General features: G+C 45.9%; 1 protein-coding gene across 1 annotated transcript in view; it reads left to right on the top strand.

Annotated features, from left to right (window-relative positions):
• Nucleotides 1–20,183, top strand: part of CRHR2 (corticotropin releasing hormone receptor 2) — a 246,267-nt gene that overhangs the window by 14,460 nt on the left and 211,624 nt on the right. The window contains exon 2 of the mRNA XM_084618204.1: nt 12,790–12,883. Within this exon, the coding sequence (XP_084474330.1) occupies nt 12,790–12,883 (94 nt within the window). The remainder of the gene's footprint in view (nt 1–12,789; nt 12,884–20,183) is intronic.

Here is a 20,183-nt window from a genome sequence, read left to right as displayed (position 1 = left end):
GGGAGCATGTGAGATGGGTGCTCTCTTCAGAGCTTTTATACCCTTCTTCCTATTTTGATGAAACTATAGGAAAACACATCTCTTTCAGGCTTGTTTAGATTCAAAGCTGGTTGCTGACATTCTTTTTTTGCTTAAGTACCTTAGTGGGTTGTCCTTAGGAGCCTCTTCATCATATGAATAAGTAGTTTGTTAATGCATATGTTCATTAGGGTTGTAATTCTTTCTTTCCAGTTCTATTTCCTATGTCTTTGTGGCAGGAGATTCACAGAAGATCCTTAAGTTTAGAATTTAACTTTCTTTGTATTCAGTCCATTTTCTGTGATATTCCTTCCGTTTTATTAGAGTTTAACAATTCTCAAAACAATCCTTTAAAATTAAATAATTCTTAAAGAAATACTTTAGGTTAAATAGTTATTAAAGAAGTTGTTGAGTCTGTATGACAATTTTTGGAAAGATGATTCTTCTTGTCATCCTGAGTTGGGTGAGGGGGTGGCTTGAGCACTGCCAGTAATTAATTAAGTCTTAATTAATACAAATATATTTAAATGGCTTCTTACATGAGTAATTAGTTTAGAAAGATCATTAGAAAGCATTTTACCATTTCCTTAACAATGATATTAGGAAATTACATTAGATGCTTTGCATTCAGTTAAAATACTTGCAAATATGCCATTCAAAATGATTCGCCATTGAAGAAATGAACAAAGTTGTAAAACATTTCCAATGACACATTTTTTCCTAGAAGCTATTCTGAATGAAAATTTTACAGTAATTATAAAATTCATTTCAGCACGTATATTTCTGCCATTCTTTGTGTGGGTCTACTTCGTTTTTCTTGGGAGGGTGAAAAAGCCCACTTCACACCTAAATTTATTGTTCTGACAACACAACCCTACATTTCTTTTCGCAATCAATCCTTTCCTAAAACATTCATGTTTTTCATGGTTTGTTTTCTTGGTACCAGCTGTACCAAACTGGTATTTTATACAAGAGTTAGCTGTCCTGTTCTAGATAAGAAACTCTTTGCAGTTATAAACATGGGTTTATGGCAAAGAAGGGTGATCACCCTGATATTTGGTTTGTTTTGGGGTGACAGAAAACAGAAACTTCCTGCAATATCTCTAATCAGGCTGAACATTTTATAACATAACTAACTAAAACATACACAGGTATTGGCATATTTCCAAGTATCCTGCCTTTAACATACTTGTAGCTATATCTTAATATTCGATAAAGGTGCAAACAAATTTGTAACAACCTAATATTTAAAAAATAAATTATAATGATTTTATTAATATCATTTTTGCATCATCATTGAGCTCTTTCCACCACAAAGGGTGTTGCTCCATGCATTGCTCTTTACCACCGATGCTGAAAGGAGCTCTGCCACCTGTTTTTCAGAGTCTTGGGGAAGATGGTTAGGGACTCTACAATGAGAGAACAGAGAAGGGCAGGTCGTGGGTGGGCTGCAGGAGTGGATAGCTAAGACGAGGGGAATTTCACATTATTCTCCCTCATATGCACGCACACACTCAGGGGAGATTTTCTTTAACACGTAAGACAGCCAGATGCTATGTTAGATTACGTGCTATGAATACGATCCTATGGGTGGATCCTAGAGGTAGCCATTGGCTGGCGAACCCCATTCTAATGTATCACGACTGCATGGGAGTTGGGGGAGGAGAGTCCCCAGGAACACATGGCTGGTGTAGAAGTACAGGGCTTTTGTCTGGATGACAGGGCTTTGGCATCTGCAGAGTTTCAGAGCCTGTCCAGTGGCCTGTTCCAACAGGAAGCAGGGAATCCAAATGTAACAATTGGAAAGGGGAAGAGGAATCTTCAGTTTGTGAAAGATAAGAAACGAGCCTTTTCACAATCCATTTCAGATGCACAGAGCTCACCCCTTTGATAAGATTTCTGAACGGAAGCATCTCCAATCCCATTCTCTCTGAGGGGATTCTCTCTGAATTATAACACCAAAGTGTTGCTGTCAGGAAGTAAGTGGATTTGAAAAGCTGAACGAGAGCTTGATAAACAACTTTCAATCTACAGACCTGGTAAAGTGATTGTAACAAAGCCTCTTTTCACTTTCTGAGAGTGAAGGACCTTCTGGAAAGTAGACTCATGGAGACTATGATTATTGCATGTTCTGTGACCTAAAACCATCCAAAAATATTGCTTTGGACAGAGGATTAGTTGATCTTGCTTTGCCAAAATAATAAACCGCAGAGGTCCCAAAGAGCTGTTATGATTAGAGATGGGCAAAAAAAAAATGTGGACAAAACATTTTTCATTGCAAAATGCAGATTTGGTGAAAAACACTGAAACATTTTTCAATTTCAAGTTGAATTCATCAGATTGTTTTGGTTGAGAACACACAACATTCTGAAAGAGTATGAATGTTTTGTTTTGACATTTTTGAAACAAAATGTTTCAACTTTTACAGTGTCTTTTTGTTTAGAACTTTACTTCCATTTCATTTTTTTAAAGGTAATAAAAAGCCTCAAACAAAATGAAATGTCTCAGATTGGGTCAAACAAAATGTTTTGTTAGTGGATAGTTCTCTGAAAATTTCAGCTTAATGCACAGCAGAAGTCCAAAAGGCTAACAGTATTCCTCCTGGGAGAATTCTGCGCCACTGTGCGCATGTAGCAGTCATGCCCCCCTCAGATTTCTTTGCTTCCCAGCAGAAAATGAAGGAGAAGCAAAGGAAAGCCGCAAGAGCGGTCATGTGCCCCTCCCCAGCAGTGCGGGCGCGTCATTTTGGGCACCTAGAGCAGCCAGCAAAGAGGTAAATCACTGTGGGAGGGAGGGAGGGAGAGGGCAGGGCTGAGGACACACTATCAGGTGGCTCCTACGCCGGGATCAGCTGCTAGTCCTGGCTGGGCTGGGGGAGGGGGAAGACGGGACTTCCTCTTCCTCTGCAAGGAGTGTCCAGGGGCGGGGCCAGGGCCAGGTCAGATCCACCCCCAGAAACCTTCCCCAGCTGCAGGAAGCTCTGCCCCCCAGCTTCCTGCACACGTTGCTCCTCAGCCGCGGGGGGACAGGTCACTGTATGGGGAGCTGCTCCCCCATCTGCCCAACCCCCATGCATCCAGAGCCCCCCTTCACTCCCCTGCTGAGCCTCCTGCACTCCAACTCCCACCCCACTGAGCCCCAACCAGCTGCACCCAGACCTCCACCCCACCAAACCCCACTTGCCCTACTGGGATCCGGGAAGGGGGCGGGAAAAGCCCGTCCACTGCTAAAGGATCCCCACCCAGCCTAAGAGGGGGATCCACAGGACCGGGACACCAAATAAATCTGGGGGACAACTAATGAAATAACAGGGACAGGAGTGCGGTCAAAGGGTCAAACGACGGGAACCGGATGGGGACACCGAGCAGAGAACCCTGGACAGTGCCCACTGCTCCTCAAAGGCGTCAAGGGAGCCCAGAGGAACTCTGCCCCGATACGTGAACGGACTAAGGATCGGAAATAGGCCCCACCGTCACAGGAGACTCCATCAGCCAACCTCCTCGCTCTGGTTTTATAGATGGCCATTTTAGCTAGGGCCAGGAGGAGGTTGACCAGGAGATCCCATGACTTTGTGGGGCCACGGATAGGGAGTGCATAAATAAGAAGGTGAGGGGAGAAGTGCAACCAAAAACATAATAAAATATTTGTGAGGAGCCGGAATAGGGGCTGCAGCCTGGCACACTCCAGATATACATGTGCCAGGGTTTCCCTCATGCTGCAAAAGGGGCAGGTGTCTGGGATAGAGGTGAACCACACCAAGAATACGCCCATGCTCATGGCTCCGTGAAGGAGCCACCAACTGATATCCCCTGCGGGCCTCGGGACCAAGGTGGAATATAGGCTGGTCCACTGGGGCTCCTCACCCTCCAAAGGTGGCAGGAGGTCCCGCCATTTTGTATTGGGGCAGGACACCAGGGTGAGGGCGTGTAGGGTGTGGAGCACAACCATGTATAGATGTTTCCTTGGTGCGGTTTGGAAACAGACAGCTGCAGCTCGTGCAGCCAGGTCGCAGTGAAGGGGTGAGGGGGTCGGTTGGGTCCACGGGGTAGGGGCCCAATTAAAAGATCCGGCGGGCCAGGGGTAGAGGGTGGGCGGGGCGTGCCCTCATGCAGGACCCGATCGAGGTAAACCCGAGCAGCAGGCGGCAAAGCGGCCTTCACCTCCTAAAGTACGTGCCGGGGAGTACAAGGTCTGGAGAGCCCCATGCGCTGAGTGAGCATCAGGGGATCCAGCCAGTCTCCCCGGTCGTAGTCCAGGAGGTCTCCGACTCTCCAGTCTTGGTTCTGCCAGGACCAAAGCCCACTTGCCCCAGACCCGGACTCCCACCACTGAGTCCCTTGCACCCAGACCCCCCTGCCAAGCCCAGTGCCCCCACACTCAGGACCCGCCCCCCCCCCCAAGGAGCCCCAACCACCTTCACCTGGACACCCCACAGAGTCCCATTTCCCAAGCACCCAGAACTCCTCAACAAGCCCCTGTGCATCCAGATTCCCCCCACACCCAGACCCCCACTGAGCAGTCCGCCCCCAGATTGCCTCACACAGAACCCTCTCAATCCACAGCTGGATCCCCTCCACATTAAGCTCCTCCACACTTGGATCCTGCCAGGCTGAGTCTGCTTGTTCCACTGCTAGATGGGCAGCCTGGGTTGGGCATTCATGTGAGACTCTGTCCCTCTCACTTACTATCTTGGTGCACCTGGTGTGAAGGGGCAGGGCCCCAGGTGTTTCTGGGGCAGGACTGGCCCTTGCGCTTGTCAGGGTGAGGTGCAATCTTACTGCCGAGTCCACATCCCAGGGGGAGAGGGCCGCAGGGCGATCTGCTCCCCACTGCCATGCTGGAGCCTCCACATTTATTTATTGACAAAATTTGCTGAGTTTTTATTTTTTGGTGTAGAATTTTTAATATTTTGGTGCAGAATTCCCTCAGGAGTACAGTAAGTTAGGAACTATTGGGAAAGGGATAGAAAATAGGACAGAAAATATCATAATGCCACTATATAAATCTGCGGCGTGCCCACAGCTTGGATACTGTGTACTGTTCTAGTTGCCCCATCTGAAAAAAATGATATAGTGGAACTAGGAAGATTCAGAGAAGGGTAACAGAATTGATCAAGGGTATGGAACAGCTTCCATATGAGAAGAGACTAAGAGATTAGGGTTCTTCATCTTAGAAAAGATAAGACTAAGGGGGAATATGATAGAATTCTATAAAATCATGAATGGTGTGGGAAAAGTAAATAGAGACATGTTATCTACCCTTTCCCACAATACAAAAACCAGGTGACACCTGATGAAATTAACATGCAGTAGGTTTAAAACAAACAAAAGGAAGTACCTCCTCATACAATGCACAGTCAACCTGTAGAACTCATTGCCAGAGGATGCTGGGAGAGCCAAAGTATAGATAAGTTCATGGAGGATAGGTCCATCAATGAAAATTAGCCAAGATGGTCAGGGTTGCAACCCCATGCTTGGGGCGACCCTAAACCTCTGACTGCCAAAAGCTGGAAGGGGAAGACAGGGTGACTCTCTTGAACTAACCTGTTCTGTACACTCCCAGTGAAGCTCTGGTACTGGCCAGTGTCAGAGACAGGCTACTGGCCTCGGTGGACCATTGGTCTGACCCACTAGGGCCATTTTTATGTTTGTTCGACCTTAAATTGATCTTTTTTTACAGTTGGTGAAAAAATTGATTTTTTTTTATTCAGGCTGATCCAAAAAAATCAGTTATTTGCCCAGTTCTAATCATGATCTATATTTTTTGCATATAGTACAGTATAAATGGCTTATTTGTAACGAATGGAAGGGTACTGCCTGTTGATGCTTTGATCATTGAAGGCTCTAGTCTTGCACTGGGATCTGCGCACAGCTCCTTTGCCTTCAGTGAAACTCCACATGGTGCCAGAGGTCTGCCTGCATAGATCCAGCATCAGGATTGGCACCTAATGTTATACGCTAATATCTGAAGCTTAAGGGGAGCCCTTGTTGGTCCCAGACCAAGGAAGGCACACAGATATTCCTGTGGCAGTACAAGGAGGGAGGAATTCAGAATTGGGGACTTTGTCTTCAGAGAGCAGAATTTCAATAGGCTAAAAAAATTCAAAATGTAAAGGTGGGCAACACCGAGGATCTCACTGGGCTGGATCTGGCCCCATAGGGCCTCCAACTGAGGCTGCACAGCCATGTATCTTGAAACATAAGCAGTCAAATTCGGTGACAGTGCATCAAACATGAATTTGGCTTTGTTACCTGGGGTTTTCCTGAACCCAAAGCTCTTGATAATTTTACTCTCTGCGAGGCAGTGTCAGGAAATAAATCAGTGGGGACACAGCATGTCCATCTGATAAGTTGTTGGTATAAACAGTGCAAATAAGAGTGCTTTCACTTAAAGCTTTTACTTTATTTAGTCTCAAGTTCATATACGCATCTGCAACAGGCTAGTAAAGCATCCCAAACCTATATTTACCCCAAAGTCTGGAGTGGTGTTTGAGTGGTTCAGCAACAGGCTTCTGGTAGCCAGCCTGCACGCATCTGGTAGCCAGCCTGCACGCATCTGCAACAGGCTAGTAAAGCATCCCAAACCTATATTTACCCCAAAGTCTGGAGTGGTGTTTGAGTGGTTCAGCAACAGGCTTCTGGTAGCCAGCCTTCCATCTGCTGCTGGGGATCTTAAGATGTGTCCATGAAGTCTATCTAACTCAGACTTTCCCCCTTTTTTATGCACGTTAGCGTGACATAGTTCTTAATCCAAAAAAAGAACCCCAACCCCCCTCCCCACAAAAAATCTTAAGCAAGAGTTAAACAGGAAGTTTCCAGCCGTTAGTTGAACAGATATGTTTTTGCAGAGTCCTCAGTCTCGTGGGCCCTGACAAACACAGACCAGAAGTCAAATATAAACAGACTTCCTGTTTTTCAAAGCTGCATATTTCAGTAGTTTAAAAGAAGCAAGACAGGACGGCTTATGGTCACCCCCTTCTCCTCCTGGCCTGCCTAGTTATGCTAAGGTTGCTGCTAAGGCCTTATAGCGTAGCTGCTTTTGGCAATAAGCGTAACAGTCAATATTCCAGTTACTGGCAATGGCTGAGGCTTTTTGCTGGGCTGTCAAAATCTCCCCCTACAGCTTATTAAACTAGACCTTCCAATCAATACCTATAGCATTCAAATATTCTCTGTGGAGCAATTATAGCTGTAGGACCAAGTCAATTGAAGTTCCACTCTTTCAAAAATAACTGAACTCAATCTGTACTCCCAGGAAGAGTCTGCACACTGGAAACTAACACTCTTCTTGGACTTGCTGCATAAATGTTCTGTCTTGTAGGATAGAAAATACTGTATCTGCCCAAGCACCCAGGGAAGGGTGGTTTTTCAAAATACAAAGAAAATAGGTCTGAGTCTAAGAGCCTTTCAGTGTGTGGATTTTTTGTTCATTTTGTCATATTTGGAGGAAGGAGGAGCCTGTTTCTGAAAACTCAGGAGCAGCTAAAATTTGGGTGAGGAATGGAATACACTGATAGTTGTAAAGAAATTGGCTTGTGATTGAAGATACATGTTCTGTCTACTCCCCTGTCTCCCTCACCTACCCCATAGGGATTCATCATTGGCAACATTCTGCCATTCCAGATATACAGCAGTGAACTTAGTTGTAATTATTCAGATGAGCTTCTTACATTAGGTGTAAGCTACTAATAGGTAAATGCAGGCGCAGGTGCTGGGAGAAGAAGGTGAGTGGAGAGGAGGTTTGTTCTGCTGAGAATTGGAGTGGTGTGACAGGCTGTACCAGGTATTTGTTGCCCCTAACCCAGTGGCTCTGCTGCTGTGGTGCACGTGCCCCATGAAGTTGTCCTTTTGGAAGAGAAGACCAGTGAGTTCAGACCTCCAAGGGTTGCCTAAAGAGGCTTTCCAGGATCAGTTGCTGGTGGAACCAGCAAGATTTGGTCCTCCAACAGCTAGAGGGGCTGGGAGAAGGAGGAGACCAGTCAGGACCCAGCAGGCCAGATAGAAAAGGGCTGGCTGCTGCTTTTTCAGAGGCCAGTTCTGGGAGAGGCTGTGACAAGGAAGGAAGGATCTCCCTGTCTCAAACCTAAGAAATTAAGCTAATCAGAGGCTTCATTCTTACAGTATTTCTCTGGCTCAGTGGAGGACTGTTATCATCTTTAATACCCAGGTGGCCATTTAAAGTGTTAATTCACTTTCTGTAAAATAAAGATGAGTCCGCTCCATGGACACCTGGCTCAGCATGAGCCTGTGACAGATGGGTTTTAATAAAAAAGAAGAGAAACTTTTCCAGATAACAGGGTTTTTTTTCCCCCCAGTGGTGCTATCCAGAATGTCAAGGTATGCTTTCAGATCAGCAGCCTAAACTAACTGTGTCTAAATCAGTTTAAGAGTTACATGTCATCTCTGATCTGCACAGATAAGCTAGCGCTGAGAAGCGCTGCAGCTGAGGGCATGCAGCACCATGCCGGATTGGACACTTGCAGGGGTCCAGAGGCTCTAGCAGATTTCATTGCAGCATTAGGTTGATTATGGCCTTGAACCTGTAAGCTTATGCGCATCCTTAAAGTGACTCTTTTCAGTCAAGAGGAACAGTCATGTCAGTAAAGTGAGGGTCATGCATGAATAAGGGTCTGTCTACACTCTGGGAACTAGGCTTGCAGAGTTCCTGCACTGCAGGGGTGCTGCCACAAGACCTTCGTGCGGACGCAGCCTACGTGGACGGAAGGGATGTTCCCATCGCTGCAGGAAACTCCATCTCAGCTTAGTGGTGTCCCTACTGGGGGTTATGTCGGCACTGCTGTGGTCGTAAGGAGTGAGGATTTTTCAGACCGCTGACCTACTTAGCTACCTTGACCAAATTTTTAAATACAAAGCAGGCCTGAGACTTTGCAGGATTGGGGCCTTAGTGTGCAGTGTCAGAGCAGCAGGGTTTGCCTTGACAAGTGCCTTTTAACGTCACAAAACACATCACTGCCCCCCAGAGTAGTTCTCACCACCGCCAGCCGTGTCTGATTGTGATCTGGCTGTTAGTTTCAGTACAGATGTCAGTGAGTGGCACATAATCTGAATAGAAACAAGGCTTTTTGTGGATTCACAGACTAGTAGTAATAGCTAGAGATATGGCAATGCAGGGATTGGGATGGTGAATTTGAGGGCTGTAGGAACTACATCACCATTTATAGACCAACAGGGCGGGATAGGTAAGGGAGTCCAATATATTACTCAGGGTGCAAGTCTGGAGATGCCAGGCACATGTCAAGCCCTTGTGCCTGTGAGAGCCCCAGTGATTGCGTGGGAACAAGATTCCATCCATACAGGTCTGGTGGCAGGGTCAGGACCTAAAACTTTAAATCCCTGTTTTACAGATTCGTAGGAAATAGATTTTATTTAGTAATTAACAGCATGGGTCAGAAAATACTGGACTTCTTGTCAAGCATAGATTTCCTCACAAGTGTCCGTTGTGACTATGAGAATCATGAAGACAGGAATTTCCAATTATCTTTGGAGTGGATTGCCAAGAAGATAGGCAAGAGTCTTCAGCAATGTTTTTGTGGAGAAAGGAATTTCAGTATTTGCTTTCTCTCTTAAAATGGGACTAGAACAGATTAATATTTTAATCATTGAAAACATTTAATATTTGGCTGTTCATACAATCATTCCCACCCCTCTGTATCTTTAAAATACTACACAGATGAAGACTTTTCTCCTCTGAAGTTATGAGTTATTTTACCAGCTTTCCCATCTGTACTTTTCTGTGTGTTCCTTTGCAAACTTTATACTTTTCCTTTAATTTTTTTTTAATTTATTTATTGCTAAATCAAAGTCACACACAAGAAGCCCATTTATTAGGATAACTGGCCTAGAAATGAAAGCAAAAGTAATATAACATCTGTGCAAGAATTTTTTCCCCACTAGCCCAAGTGAAGCAAAAATTGATCCTAAATCAAACTTGACATTCAACCTTTTTGTTCCTACACATATTGTGAAATCCTTAATGCTCTCTGGACTCTCCCGTTGTCTCACAAAAATTGGACAGCTGCACATACAGTGTATTTATAGTACATTATCTAAACCAAAAAAACAACGAGGAGTCTGGTGGCACCTTAAAGACTAACAGATTTATTTGTGCATAAGCTTTCATAAGTAAAAAACCACTTCTTCAGATGCATGGAGTGAAAATTACAGATAGCGGCAGCTGTTGGCCGGGTGCCCAGCTCTGAAGGCAGCGCCCTGCCAGCAGCAGCGCAGAAGTAAGGGTGGCAATCCCAGACCATGCCACCCATCTCTGCTGCTGCCTTCCGGGCTGGGCGTCCAGAGAGCGGCAGCTAGAAGGGTGGCAATACCAGACCCTGCTCTGCACCATCCGTATGTCTGCGCTGATGCTGGCGGTGCCTCTGCCTTCAAAGCTGGACTCCCAGCCAATGCTCTCCAGCTCTGAAGGCAGCGCCACCGCCGGAAGCGGTGCAGAAGTAAGGGTAGCAGTACCGCAACCCCCCCGTAATGACCTTGCCCCCCACCCTCCCTCCACACAGCTCCTTTTTGGGTCAGGACCCCTACAAGTTGGGGAGGGATAGCTCAGTGGTTTGAGCTTGGGCCTGCTAAACCCAGGGTTGTGAGTTCAATCCTTGAGGGGGTCATTTAGGGATCTGGGGCAAAAATTGGGGATTGGTCCTGCTTTGAGCAGGGGGTTGGACTAGATGACCTCCTGAGGTCCCTTCCAACTCTGATACTCTATTCTATGTCTATGAATTACAACACTGCAAAATTTCAGATTGAAATAGCTGAAAGCATGAAGTTTACCATTTTTAAAATCCTTTGACAGTGAAATTGACCAAAATGGACTGTGAATTTGGTAGGGCCCTAATAATGATACTGGCCTCTTTTGTAAAGCACTTTGAGATCTACTGGTGGAAAGCGCTGGATAAAGTATTTATTATTGTTGTTGATGCTGAATAATTTTTGTTATTTAGTGGTGTCAGAGTCAGACCATACTTATGTCTCTCAATGGGAATAAAAATGTGGGAAGGGCTTTGTTTGTGTGTGTGTTTGTTTGTTTAAAGAATTTTGAAAAATAACAAGAAAAAATATAAAGCTATTTTATAAAGCATGAAAGTTTTAACGTATTAATGGTCCTGAAGAGTCTATATTTTCTCCATCACTTATTCCATTTCTCCTTGTTATGCAACAAGGAAGTCGGTAATACAGATGGTGTTTTACAATCACTGAACACATTTTGAAGCTCATAAATGTAATGTAAACCGTCAGTGGATATGTTATTTTCCCTGAGTCAGAGCTGTGTGTGTCTTCGGCTTAAGTAGAAGATGGAAAGCATTTTGTGAGTTATCAAGTCATTATAGACCCTCATAAAGAGTCAAAGGTTTGATTTCATGGCCCAGTGGTATCTATCAGTAATTTGTCACTTTTGAATACTTTAATTCTCCCTTTCTGTTATGGCATTCAGTAGCAATGCTATTATTCCCTGCAGTATTAAAAACTGGCTGCCATCTACTGATCATTTAGATGTATTGTTCTGTGAGCTACCTCTGCTGAGCCTGCAATATGCAGTAATTCATTTCCCTTTTGGGGCTGAAAATGAGATTTGATTCTTTGGCCTCAGTATTACGTGTATTCCTTAAAATCCTGTGGGGTTTTTTCTCAGCTGTCTAAAAAAATATTGTCTTGTTAGGAGGATAAGCAAAGCTCTATCCCATGTTGTATGGCTTTGAACAATTTGAAGTTAAATCACTTCAGCTAATATCTACCAATGGATACTAGCTTGCTAAATTCATCAGTGCAAGAGATCCACTTGTTGCTACCTTTTCACACCTTCTGGTTGCTACTTAAGTCACAGGTGACCTATTAGAGAAGAGAGTGCTGTGCAGCATTAGTTTACATGGGGATAGTGAGATGGAGAAGGAATTTATTACAACCCCGTGCCTCTTGCCGCAAGAAGACTTACAGTGAAATTACTCTCTACATCATATCTCAGCTGCGTCAGTTGCTCATGTGGTATGCCAAGCTCTTCCTTAACTGTAACTTACTGCGATTTTGTTTGTTCAAGTGAAGACAGATGAATGGCCATGAGGGCTGGCGGTCTCCCAGTACCGTCCTGTGACTCTTATTCTTCCCCCATAACAAACCTGTGACCTTTCGTGAAAGTACCTCTGACAGTATCACTGCCTGAGTTATGATGTAGGGAAAAAATGAGCATGCAGTAATCCTGACTTTGTCCTGGGGGATTTTAAGTACTGGGGAGACAGTTTGATCACTCTCAAGGGGGAAATCGGCAGATAGTCCTTTTTTCAAAGAGAAGGATATCTGTATGGAGGACAGCAGGCTGGTGATGTCAGGGAACGCTCATTCAGATGAAGCTCGGGCCACATGTCGACATTAAAGACTCCATGATAAAAACTATCGTACTTACATTCTGCAGTCATTAAGTTCCCCCTGTTGGTTCAGTGGGATACAATATTCTTCATGTCGTATCCTACACTATTGTGTAGTGTTGTTGCTGTGCTCTGTTAAACAGCTGCCACGCTCCGCTTCAGAGGTGGCTGCATTTTACTGAGGGGCGGAAGTGATCCCTGTATTCATTTTCTATCTCCCAGGAGTGCCTTCACCCACAGTTGCACAATTGATCAGTTGAAACTGCTATAAAAGTGCCAAGTATTATTATCATGCTCCCAAGAAAGAGAATTCTGTCCTTCTCTTGCTGCTTGTTAAGTGTAAATATTTATTGTGTGTTTTTTTTCTTTTCCTTTTGTTCATCCAGTTAGTTCTGCACTGTGAATCCTCTGTGAGCCTGCCCTTGTCTGTTCTGCTGGAAAGGTATTGTGAAGCATTGTCAGCTCTCTACAATGTCACAGGTATATACTCCGTTCACTTCTATCAACAGTCCATTTTTACACTGCTGCCTATCACTGCCGTCAGAGAGCACACTCAAAGTGCCCTCAATCCATGATGGTATATCCCCACTGAGATAAACAAAGCTGAGCCACCTGGGTCCTCTTAGCAGGACAGTCTGTAAGGGTTTGGTTTTTGAGCAGGCTCTCAGATTTTATATTCCTGGAAACAACTGCAGGCATGATTTGGAAGGTACCAATCGCTCCAGGAGGACTTCATAGCCCTTAAACGTCTGTTAGTCTAATTGTACCAAATCAAGCAGTGAGACACTGAAGGGCTGTAAACAGTGCCCACACTTCCTCCTGGACACCAAACTGTGGTGCAGACTTGGAGCTGACTCTCTTTTCTGTAACTTCAGAGCCTAAATGTGGTGATCTCAGCCCTCAGATTCTAACTCTAGCTTTTCAGTGTGTGACAAAGGACCAAAATGAGGCATGCCCCAAGATAGAGTATAATGGCACATAGGGACTGACGCCGTGGGTGCTCTGGGGCTGGAGCACCCATGGGGAAAAATTAGTGGGTCCTCTGCACCCACTGGAAGCCAAGCTCCCCGCACCCTCCTCCCCCTCCCTTGAGCGCGCTGTGTCCCCACTCCTCCGCCTACCTCCCAGCACTTCCTGCCCGGCTGCTGCCAAACAGTTGTTTGGCGGCATTAGCACACTCCGGGAGGGAGGGGGAAGAGCGGGAACATGGCGCACTCAGGGGAGGAGGTGGGGCTGGGGCAGGGATTTGGGGAAGGAGTTGGAATAGGGGCAGGGAGGGGGCAGAGTTGGGTCAGGAACTTTGGGGAAGGGGTTGGAAAGGAGGCGGGGCAGGGATGGGAAGGGGCGAGGCAAGGGCAGGGCCTCATGGAAGGGGTGGAGTGGGGGCAGGGCCGGAGGCAGGGTGGGGGGGTCGAGCACCCACAGGGAAGAGGGGAAGTTGGCACCTATGTAATGGGGAAATTTGAAATGATATGAGAATCTTTTTTAAATGTGGAGGAACATAGAAGTTACTATTTAGGGTTAGTCTTCACTACCTTGCTACACTGGCGCAAGCTCTCCTGTCGGCATAATTACTCCACCTCAGCGAGAGGCGGAAGCTATGTTGGTGGGAGAGCGTCTGCTGCCAACATAGCACTAGTGTGGACAGCACTTAGGTCGATGTAACTTGTGTCGCTCAGGGGAGTGGCTTTTTCATATCCCTGAGTGACATAAGTTACATGGATTGAAGTGGTAGTGTAGACCAGCCCCTAATCAGGTCTCATGCCTCAGGAAATGACCAACACCTGGTGCTCAAGAGGAAGGTAAAATCCTCTCTATGATACACATAGCTTCACTGTGTGTGCCTGCATGGCCAACAATTTCCTCCTGACAGTAACAGGTGATCCACTTATTGCCTTAGCTGTACCTTAGTTTGCATATAAATGTGTGCAATGACTTGCATACAGCAGCGACACTGAATTCTGCACTTTGTGGCATTACTTTCTAGGCTTTATGCGATGTATTGCTTTTTTTAAAAATTTCAATTTACCAGTCATTTATTTCATCAAATGTCCTTACTCTTCCATAGTATGAGACAAAGTACAAAGGAAAGACCGATCAGTTTTCTTGATGTCTTTCATAATTTTGAATACTTCATTCAGGTGTCCTTTGCCTCTTGAATATTATTTTAAGTATTACGATAAAACTTGACATTAATTCAAAATGTGCATTTCATGCTTCCCCATCCATGGATTTAATTGCACAAATTAAATTTCACACCAGCCAGTCTGAGATGTTGGCAAACAAGCCACTTCTTAATTGCTGGCATAAATAATGTTCTGGGCTCTTTATGCAGTGCATGAATATAACAAAACTTATAAAACAGATTTCCACTAGTGAAACAGCATTTTAAAGAGAGAGGGGACAACAGAAGTTAGAGAAGGCAAAACGGGAGAGCCTAGTTGACCGTGCATCCTCATTGTAAGGTACCAGCAAAACACCAATCTCAGAACTAACCAGACTTTCAATCTATAATGAAGCCATCCAACTTACTACTTTTATGTAACACACCACCCTTGGCCCTAGTATGTACTCTTTAAACTTTCTTTGGGTGTGCTTTCTCTCTCTCACTCACACACACTCACATTCAGACACACACACACACAGCACACAAATATCTTGAACAAACTTTATTAAGAACCACGGAGAACAATCCATATGAAAATCCTTGTTTGTTCTATCTTATCTGTTGCTCAGTCATAAGAGCTCTGTAACTCAGTCCAGTATCTTAGTTTCCTTCCCCCAGAATTGCTAACCACACATGAAATTGTGTACTGCCCCTTTAAAGGACAAGCTGGAGTCTTCAGCTTTGGGGTTGGATTCGGAGACCTCCTGAGATCTCTTCCAACCCTAATCTTCTGTGATTCTATGACAGCCTGACTGTACTCAAGGAGGCCCTGCCCTAGGGCTGGGCTATATAGACAGGAAGATGAAACTGAACAAACTGAAGGGGAGTAGAAGTTGTACATGGTGTAACGTGTGGGGGTTTCCTCTTCTGGGCGGCAGGAGATTAGTCCTACTAAACTCAGCTACTCTGCTTGGTGAATTTTAAGTTTGGGAATGCTCCACAAGTGTTCTGTGGTAAGGAGCTTATAAACTGTATTGTGATTGTTCCTGTCCTGAAACCCTGGTGAAAGGGGACGTGCTATTTTGTTAGTATGTGTTGGCTTCTCCTTGGCCTGGGCTGTTAAATTGTACCCAATATTGCCCCAGCTGGGGGGCAGAATTAAGGTGGGTCACTCCCACGACACCACACTGCTGTGGGGGTGGGGGGGGCGGGAATGTCGCTCTGCCAACACCTTTGTGCTTTGCTTTCAAAAAATTTTCACGCTACGTATAATGAACCAATGGTGAGAACTGCCTTTTTGTACCGTCACCCCGGTGTAAGTTTAGCGCTATACTGAATAAATGGCTCTGTAAATAGAGTCTAAGTGTATTTATCTGACCAAAGAGGGGAGGGTAAATGACTCTCTCTCAATGGGTATTGCTTCTTGGAAAAAATCCCTCGGTGACCTGTCCATGACTCCTTGGGGGAAGTGTATTGACACTGCTGAATGGTGGCCTTGCCCGCACTACAGAGCCTATGCTAGCATACCCCCTTGTGTGGGCACAGCGTTTGCCCACAGAAGGAGTTTTTTTACTGGTGGTGTAACACCACCTACCTCCCTGAACGATGCTAGCTATGCTGGGAGAAGCATTCGTCTGTAGGAATAGCTGTGTCTGCGCTGAGGTTGACTTAGCTGTGTCCCATGGAGCATGGTTTTTTCCCACCCTTCCAACTGACATATCTATGCCAGTATCAATTTTCAGGGTAGACCAGGAGGCCTGTATCAGCTTAAGGTGGGTTGTATCTAGTTCTTGCTCTGCTTCTGCGTGCAAAGGGGAAACTGCCAAAGGAGCTTGATTTCTCTGTTGTAACTCAGCTGATGTAGCCACTGGTAATAAAGGAGTCTCTGTAATACGTTGGCTACAGGTATGTGTTGGCCACACACACGCCAGGATTTTCAAAAGAACCCCTGGGAGGCCAGGCACGCAGAGCACATTGAAATTCAATGGGAGATGGGTACTCAACTCCCTTAACCACCTCTGACAAACCCACCCTGTATCTTTGCACCCGATTTGGTCATCTTTGCCCTTTCCTGTGTACCTCAATGGCCAAGTAGCACTTCTGATGCATTTTTGGTCTCCACGGAAGTCTCTTGCCCACACGTTTTGGCCCATGTGCAATTTGTGCAACCTGGCATGTTGTTTCTGGCAGCTTCTTTTGACCTGTAAATGAATCCTCAAAGGTCTGATTTGTGGAGACCCAGCTGAAAATCAGTGTTGTCCAAAAAATAAAACAGATGGTGGCTGGCCGGTGCTGCTGCCTGGAGTGTTTCTGTCTAGGTAAGAGGTTTCAGAGGGGTAGCCATGTTAGTCTGTATCAGCAAAAAGACCGAGGAGGATTTGTGGCACCTTAGAGACTAACAAATTTATTTGAGCATAGGCTTTTGTGGGCTAAAACCCCCTCCATCGGATGCATGCAGTGGATAATACAGTAGGAAGATATATATATATATACACAGAGAACATGGAAAAGTGGGTGTTGCCATACCCACTATAATGAGAGTGATCAATTAAGGTGGGCTATTATCAGCAGAAGGAAAAAAAAACCTTTTGTAGTGATAATCAGGATGGCCCAGAAATGGGCAGGGCGAGGATTCCCTTGCTGCAGCGGCTGCAGAAGACAGCTGTAAGGTTGTCTCCTGAGGCCCCTCTTGCCATCCCTCCTGTGAGCAGCAGGACAGGTCTAGGGCTGTGTGGGAGGGGATGTGTCAGGGCACCGTGCAATGCTGCAGAGATTCTGGACAGTGCTGCATCTGATGTGGTAGCCCTGGGAGGTGACCACAGCCCCTTGGGCCTACCCGTGTTGTTCTGAGTTACCTCAGGAGTGTCTCCACCTCAGAACAGCCCCACCCCTGCCTCATCTCTTCCCCCAAGGCCCCAGTCCTGCCCTGCCTCCTCCCCGTGAGGTCCCACCCCCAGTTCGCTTCTCATTTCCCCTCCCCCCTGCATGGGTCGGGAGGGACTCACCTGCAGAGCTGGAGTTGGGAGCTGAAGCTGCCCAATGCAGGCAGGAGGTGGCCCTGGCTAAGTAGGGGCTGGCGAGGGTGATGACTCTGCGCCTCCCTGCCTCCCCTGTCCACAGTACCCAGACTTTGGGTGTCCGGTCAGTAGATCTGACCGGACACCGTCAGGTCCCTTTTTCAACTGGACTTTCTGGTCAAAAACTGGCCACCTGGCCACACTACGTGTATCACATTTCAATGTGCTTATGTTGCAGGTGACATGCAAAATACCACTGGTCATTCTGCACAGGCATTGATCAAAACGAGGTGCATGTGTCCCGTCTTGTTTGCTGGCTGAGCTGGGACAAGTCACTTGCCCCTCTGTGCCTCAGTTTCCCCATTTGCAAAATGTAGATAACAATATTGACCTTTGTAGAGCACATTGAGATCTGCTGATGAAAAATGCCATGTAAGAGCTAGGTATTACTATAATTGTGTGTTTGCGACCCTGCTTTGGTGTCATTCCAATCTAATTTAAGAAGGTAGAGCCAGATGTCCCTGTGACGCTACAACAAATAGATGTAACCAGCATTTCAGACCTTTGTGTTCGGCCTCCCTGTAGAGGACTTGCACTGGCTGTGTGTCTTGTTTTGAATATGTCCCAAGACAGACTGTAGCTGTGTACAGCTGTGGATGGCTCTAAATAGCCTTTCATAATCCCTCCAGGAGATAACTGACACTGCAGACCCTGTGTCCAGTTCCAATTTTAAGGGATTCCCAGCCACTCGCAATTCTATCCAATACTAGCTGGGCTTTGTTTATTGCGTATCCGTCCATGCCAGTTTTATTTGTGGAGTCACCCTCGCTGTCTGGGAATCTTTCACCCACAGCACAAACGACTTTATTCTTTCATATGAATTTTTTTACACTTGTGTATACTTTTATTTTTGTGTCCTTTCTTAGGGTCCGCGTGATACAAAGGCCCCTTTGAAATAACAATCATCCAGCTTACGGTCTGTTTATGCACACCAAATATATTTAAAATTACATTGCTCCGTCCAACACTTGGCTAGTATACCACTAATTTGGTTGGTGTACATCACCCACACCCTGAGTCGTTCCTTCTAGGCATTTGGTTGCAGCCTCCATTGGCATCAAATATCAACAGCTTGGAAATATGTAAGAAAAACCTGTATCAGCAAATAGCTCAGTGTAGCATTGTGTCCCAGACCAGCATGGGATTGTGCAGATTTGCTCCAAATTCACAGTGCTGGTTTCTTTTACTCAGTTCTGCCACCTGTGGTAGCCCTCATCTTGGCTAACACTCTGGGGATTGAACCAGGAACCGCTCGAGCTCAAAGCAAGAGTCACTGTTGCTTGAGCTAGGGCTCCCTACCTGGGGCTGTATTAGCGTCCTATCCTCTGTAGACCAGGTACAGAAGGCGGACCTGTAGCACACACTCATCAGCGGGTTAAATGTGCATTCTGGCTGCTGGTTCCATTTATGGAACTGGAAATATTCTGCTATGACGAGAGGTTCTGGAGACTCATGCGCTGGCCAGAAAAGAGAATCTCAGTGTGATTCTTTTGGCTTCACTAGTGCTGTGAATGCAGGATGCAGTGTAAAGGTTTTACTCCCCCAAAAGGCTTAAAAGAGATGGTGGATCTCTGTGAACTGCTACACTATTAGTGTCAGACTGCTCCAGTTTTTCAGTGGATCATGATTTCCAGGCCTCTGTAACTTGCCATATACTTATAACCACAGAGGAAAGACTGTCAAGGGAACTCTGTTTATTTTGGTACATTGCATGATATCAGCTATCTTAGGGCAGGGAACCTGGCTTTCTTACATGTCTACAAAGCACCATGCAGCCCAATGGCACTGCACTGATTATAGCAATGTCCCCATCTGACTGATCAGGAGCTGCTGCACTTCGCACGGGGTGAGCATTTCTGACAATGTGGCCATTTGGAATGACCTAACTAGCCACGTACTGAGGGCAGAGAAGTCTCTTGGTTTCTGCCTGCTTTCTGAACTCACATGCTTGTCTCCTGCTGCTGGAAGCTGAGGCCCAGATCCTGCAAGTTATTTTGGCACGTAACAGCCATTGCTGCCAATTCCCGTCCTCTGACTACTGTGCTTGTCCTGGCTTAGTGGAAGTACTTGGGCAGCCCCAGCCATGTGATGGCTTATCCTGAGAGTGCAGTTATTTACCCTAGCACGTCACTCTCAGGCCCCTGACACAGTTACTTTCTCCTCTTCCTTGATCCGGTCCCCACCAGCTGTCTGTGTCGGACCCCCAGTTTAGGCAGACATTTGGGGGGCGGCTTCTGAGAAGGATCTTTCTTCTCTCTGAAGCCACTGATTGTCAGATTGTTACCAGGCAAACATTTTACATTGTCATTTACCTCAGCTGAGGCTTTTAGGCAACTACCTCTCATAGGTCCCTCAAGATGGCACTGTGGGGAGAGGGCACCACTTGCCCAGATTAATAATAATGTTGTGCCTTACCTCTGCACTGCATAATAGTAATTAACACATCCCAGCAATTTGTCTTGTTATAATTGTGTGCAGTATATTAGGGAGGGGGCCCAAGGGTAAAGGACAGGAAAGGAATTTACCTAGTAAGATTGTTGCTTGCAAGAATGCTGTGGCCATTCTCTCAGCCTCACTGTGCCTCATTTCTTCTTTA

This window comes from Lepidochelys olivacea, assembly GCF_965140295.1.
Source record: "Lepidochelys olivacea isolate rLepOli2 genome assembly, chromosome: 2".
In the NCBI taxonomy this organism is placed as follows: Eukaryota; Metazoa; Chordata; order Testudines; family Cheloniidae; genus Lepidochelys; species Lepidochelys olivacea.
Note: the sequence above shows the minus strand (reverse complement) of the source record. Positions and strands in the feature narration are given on the sequence as shown.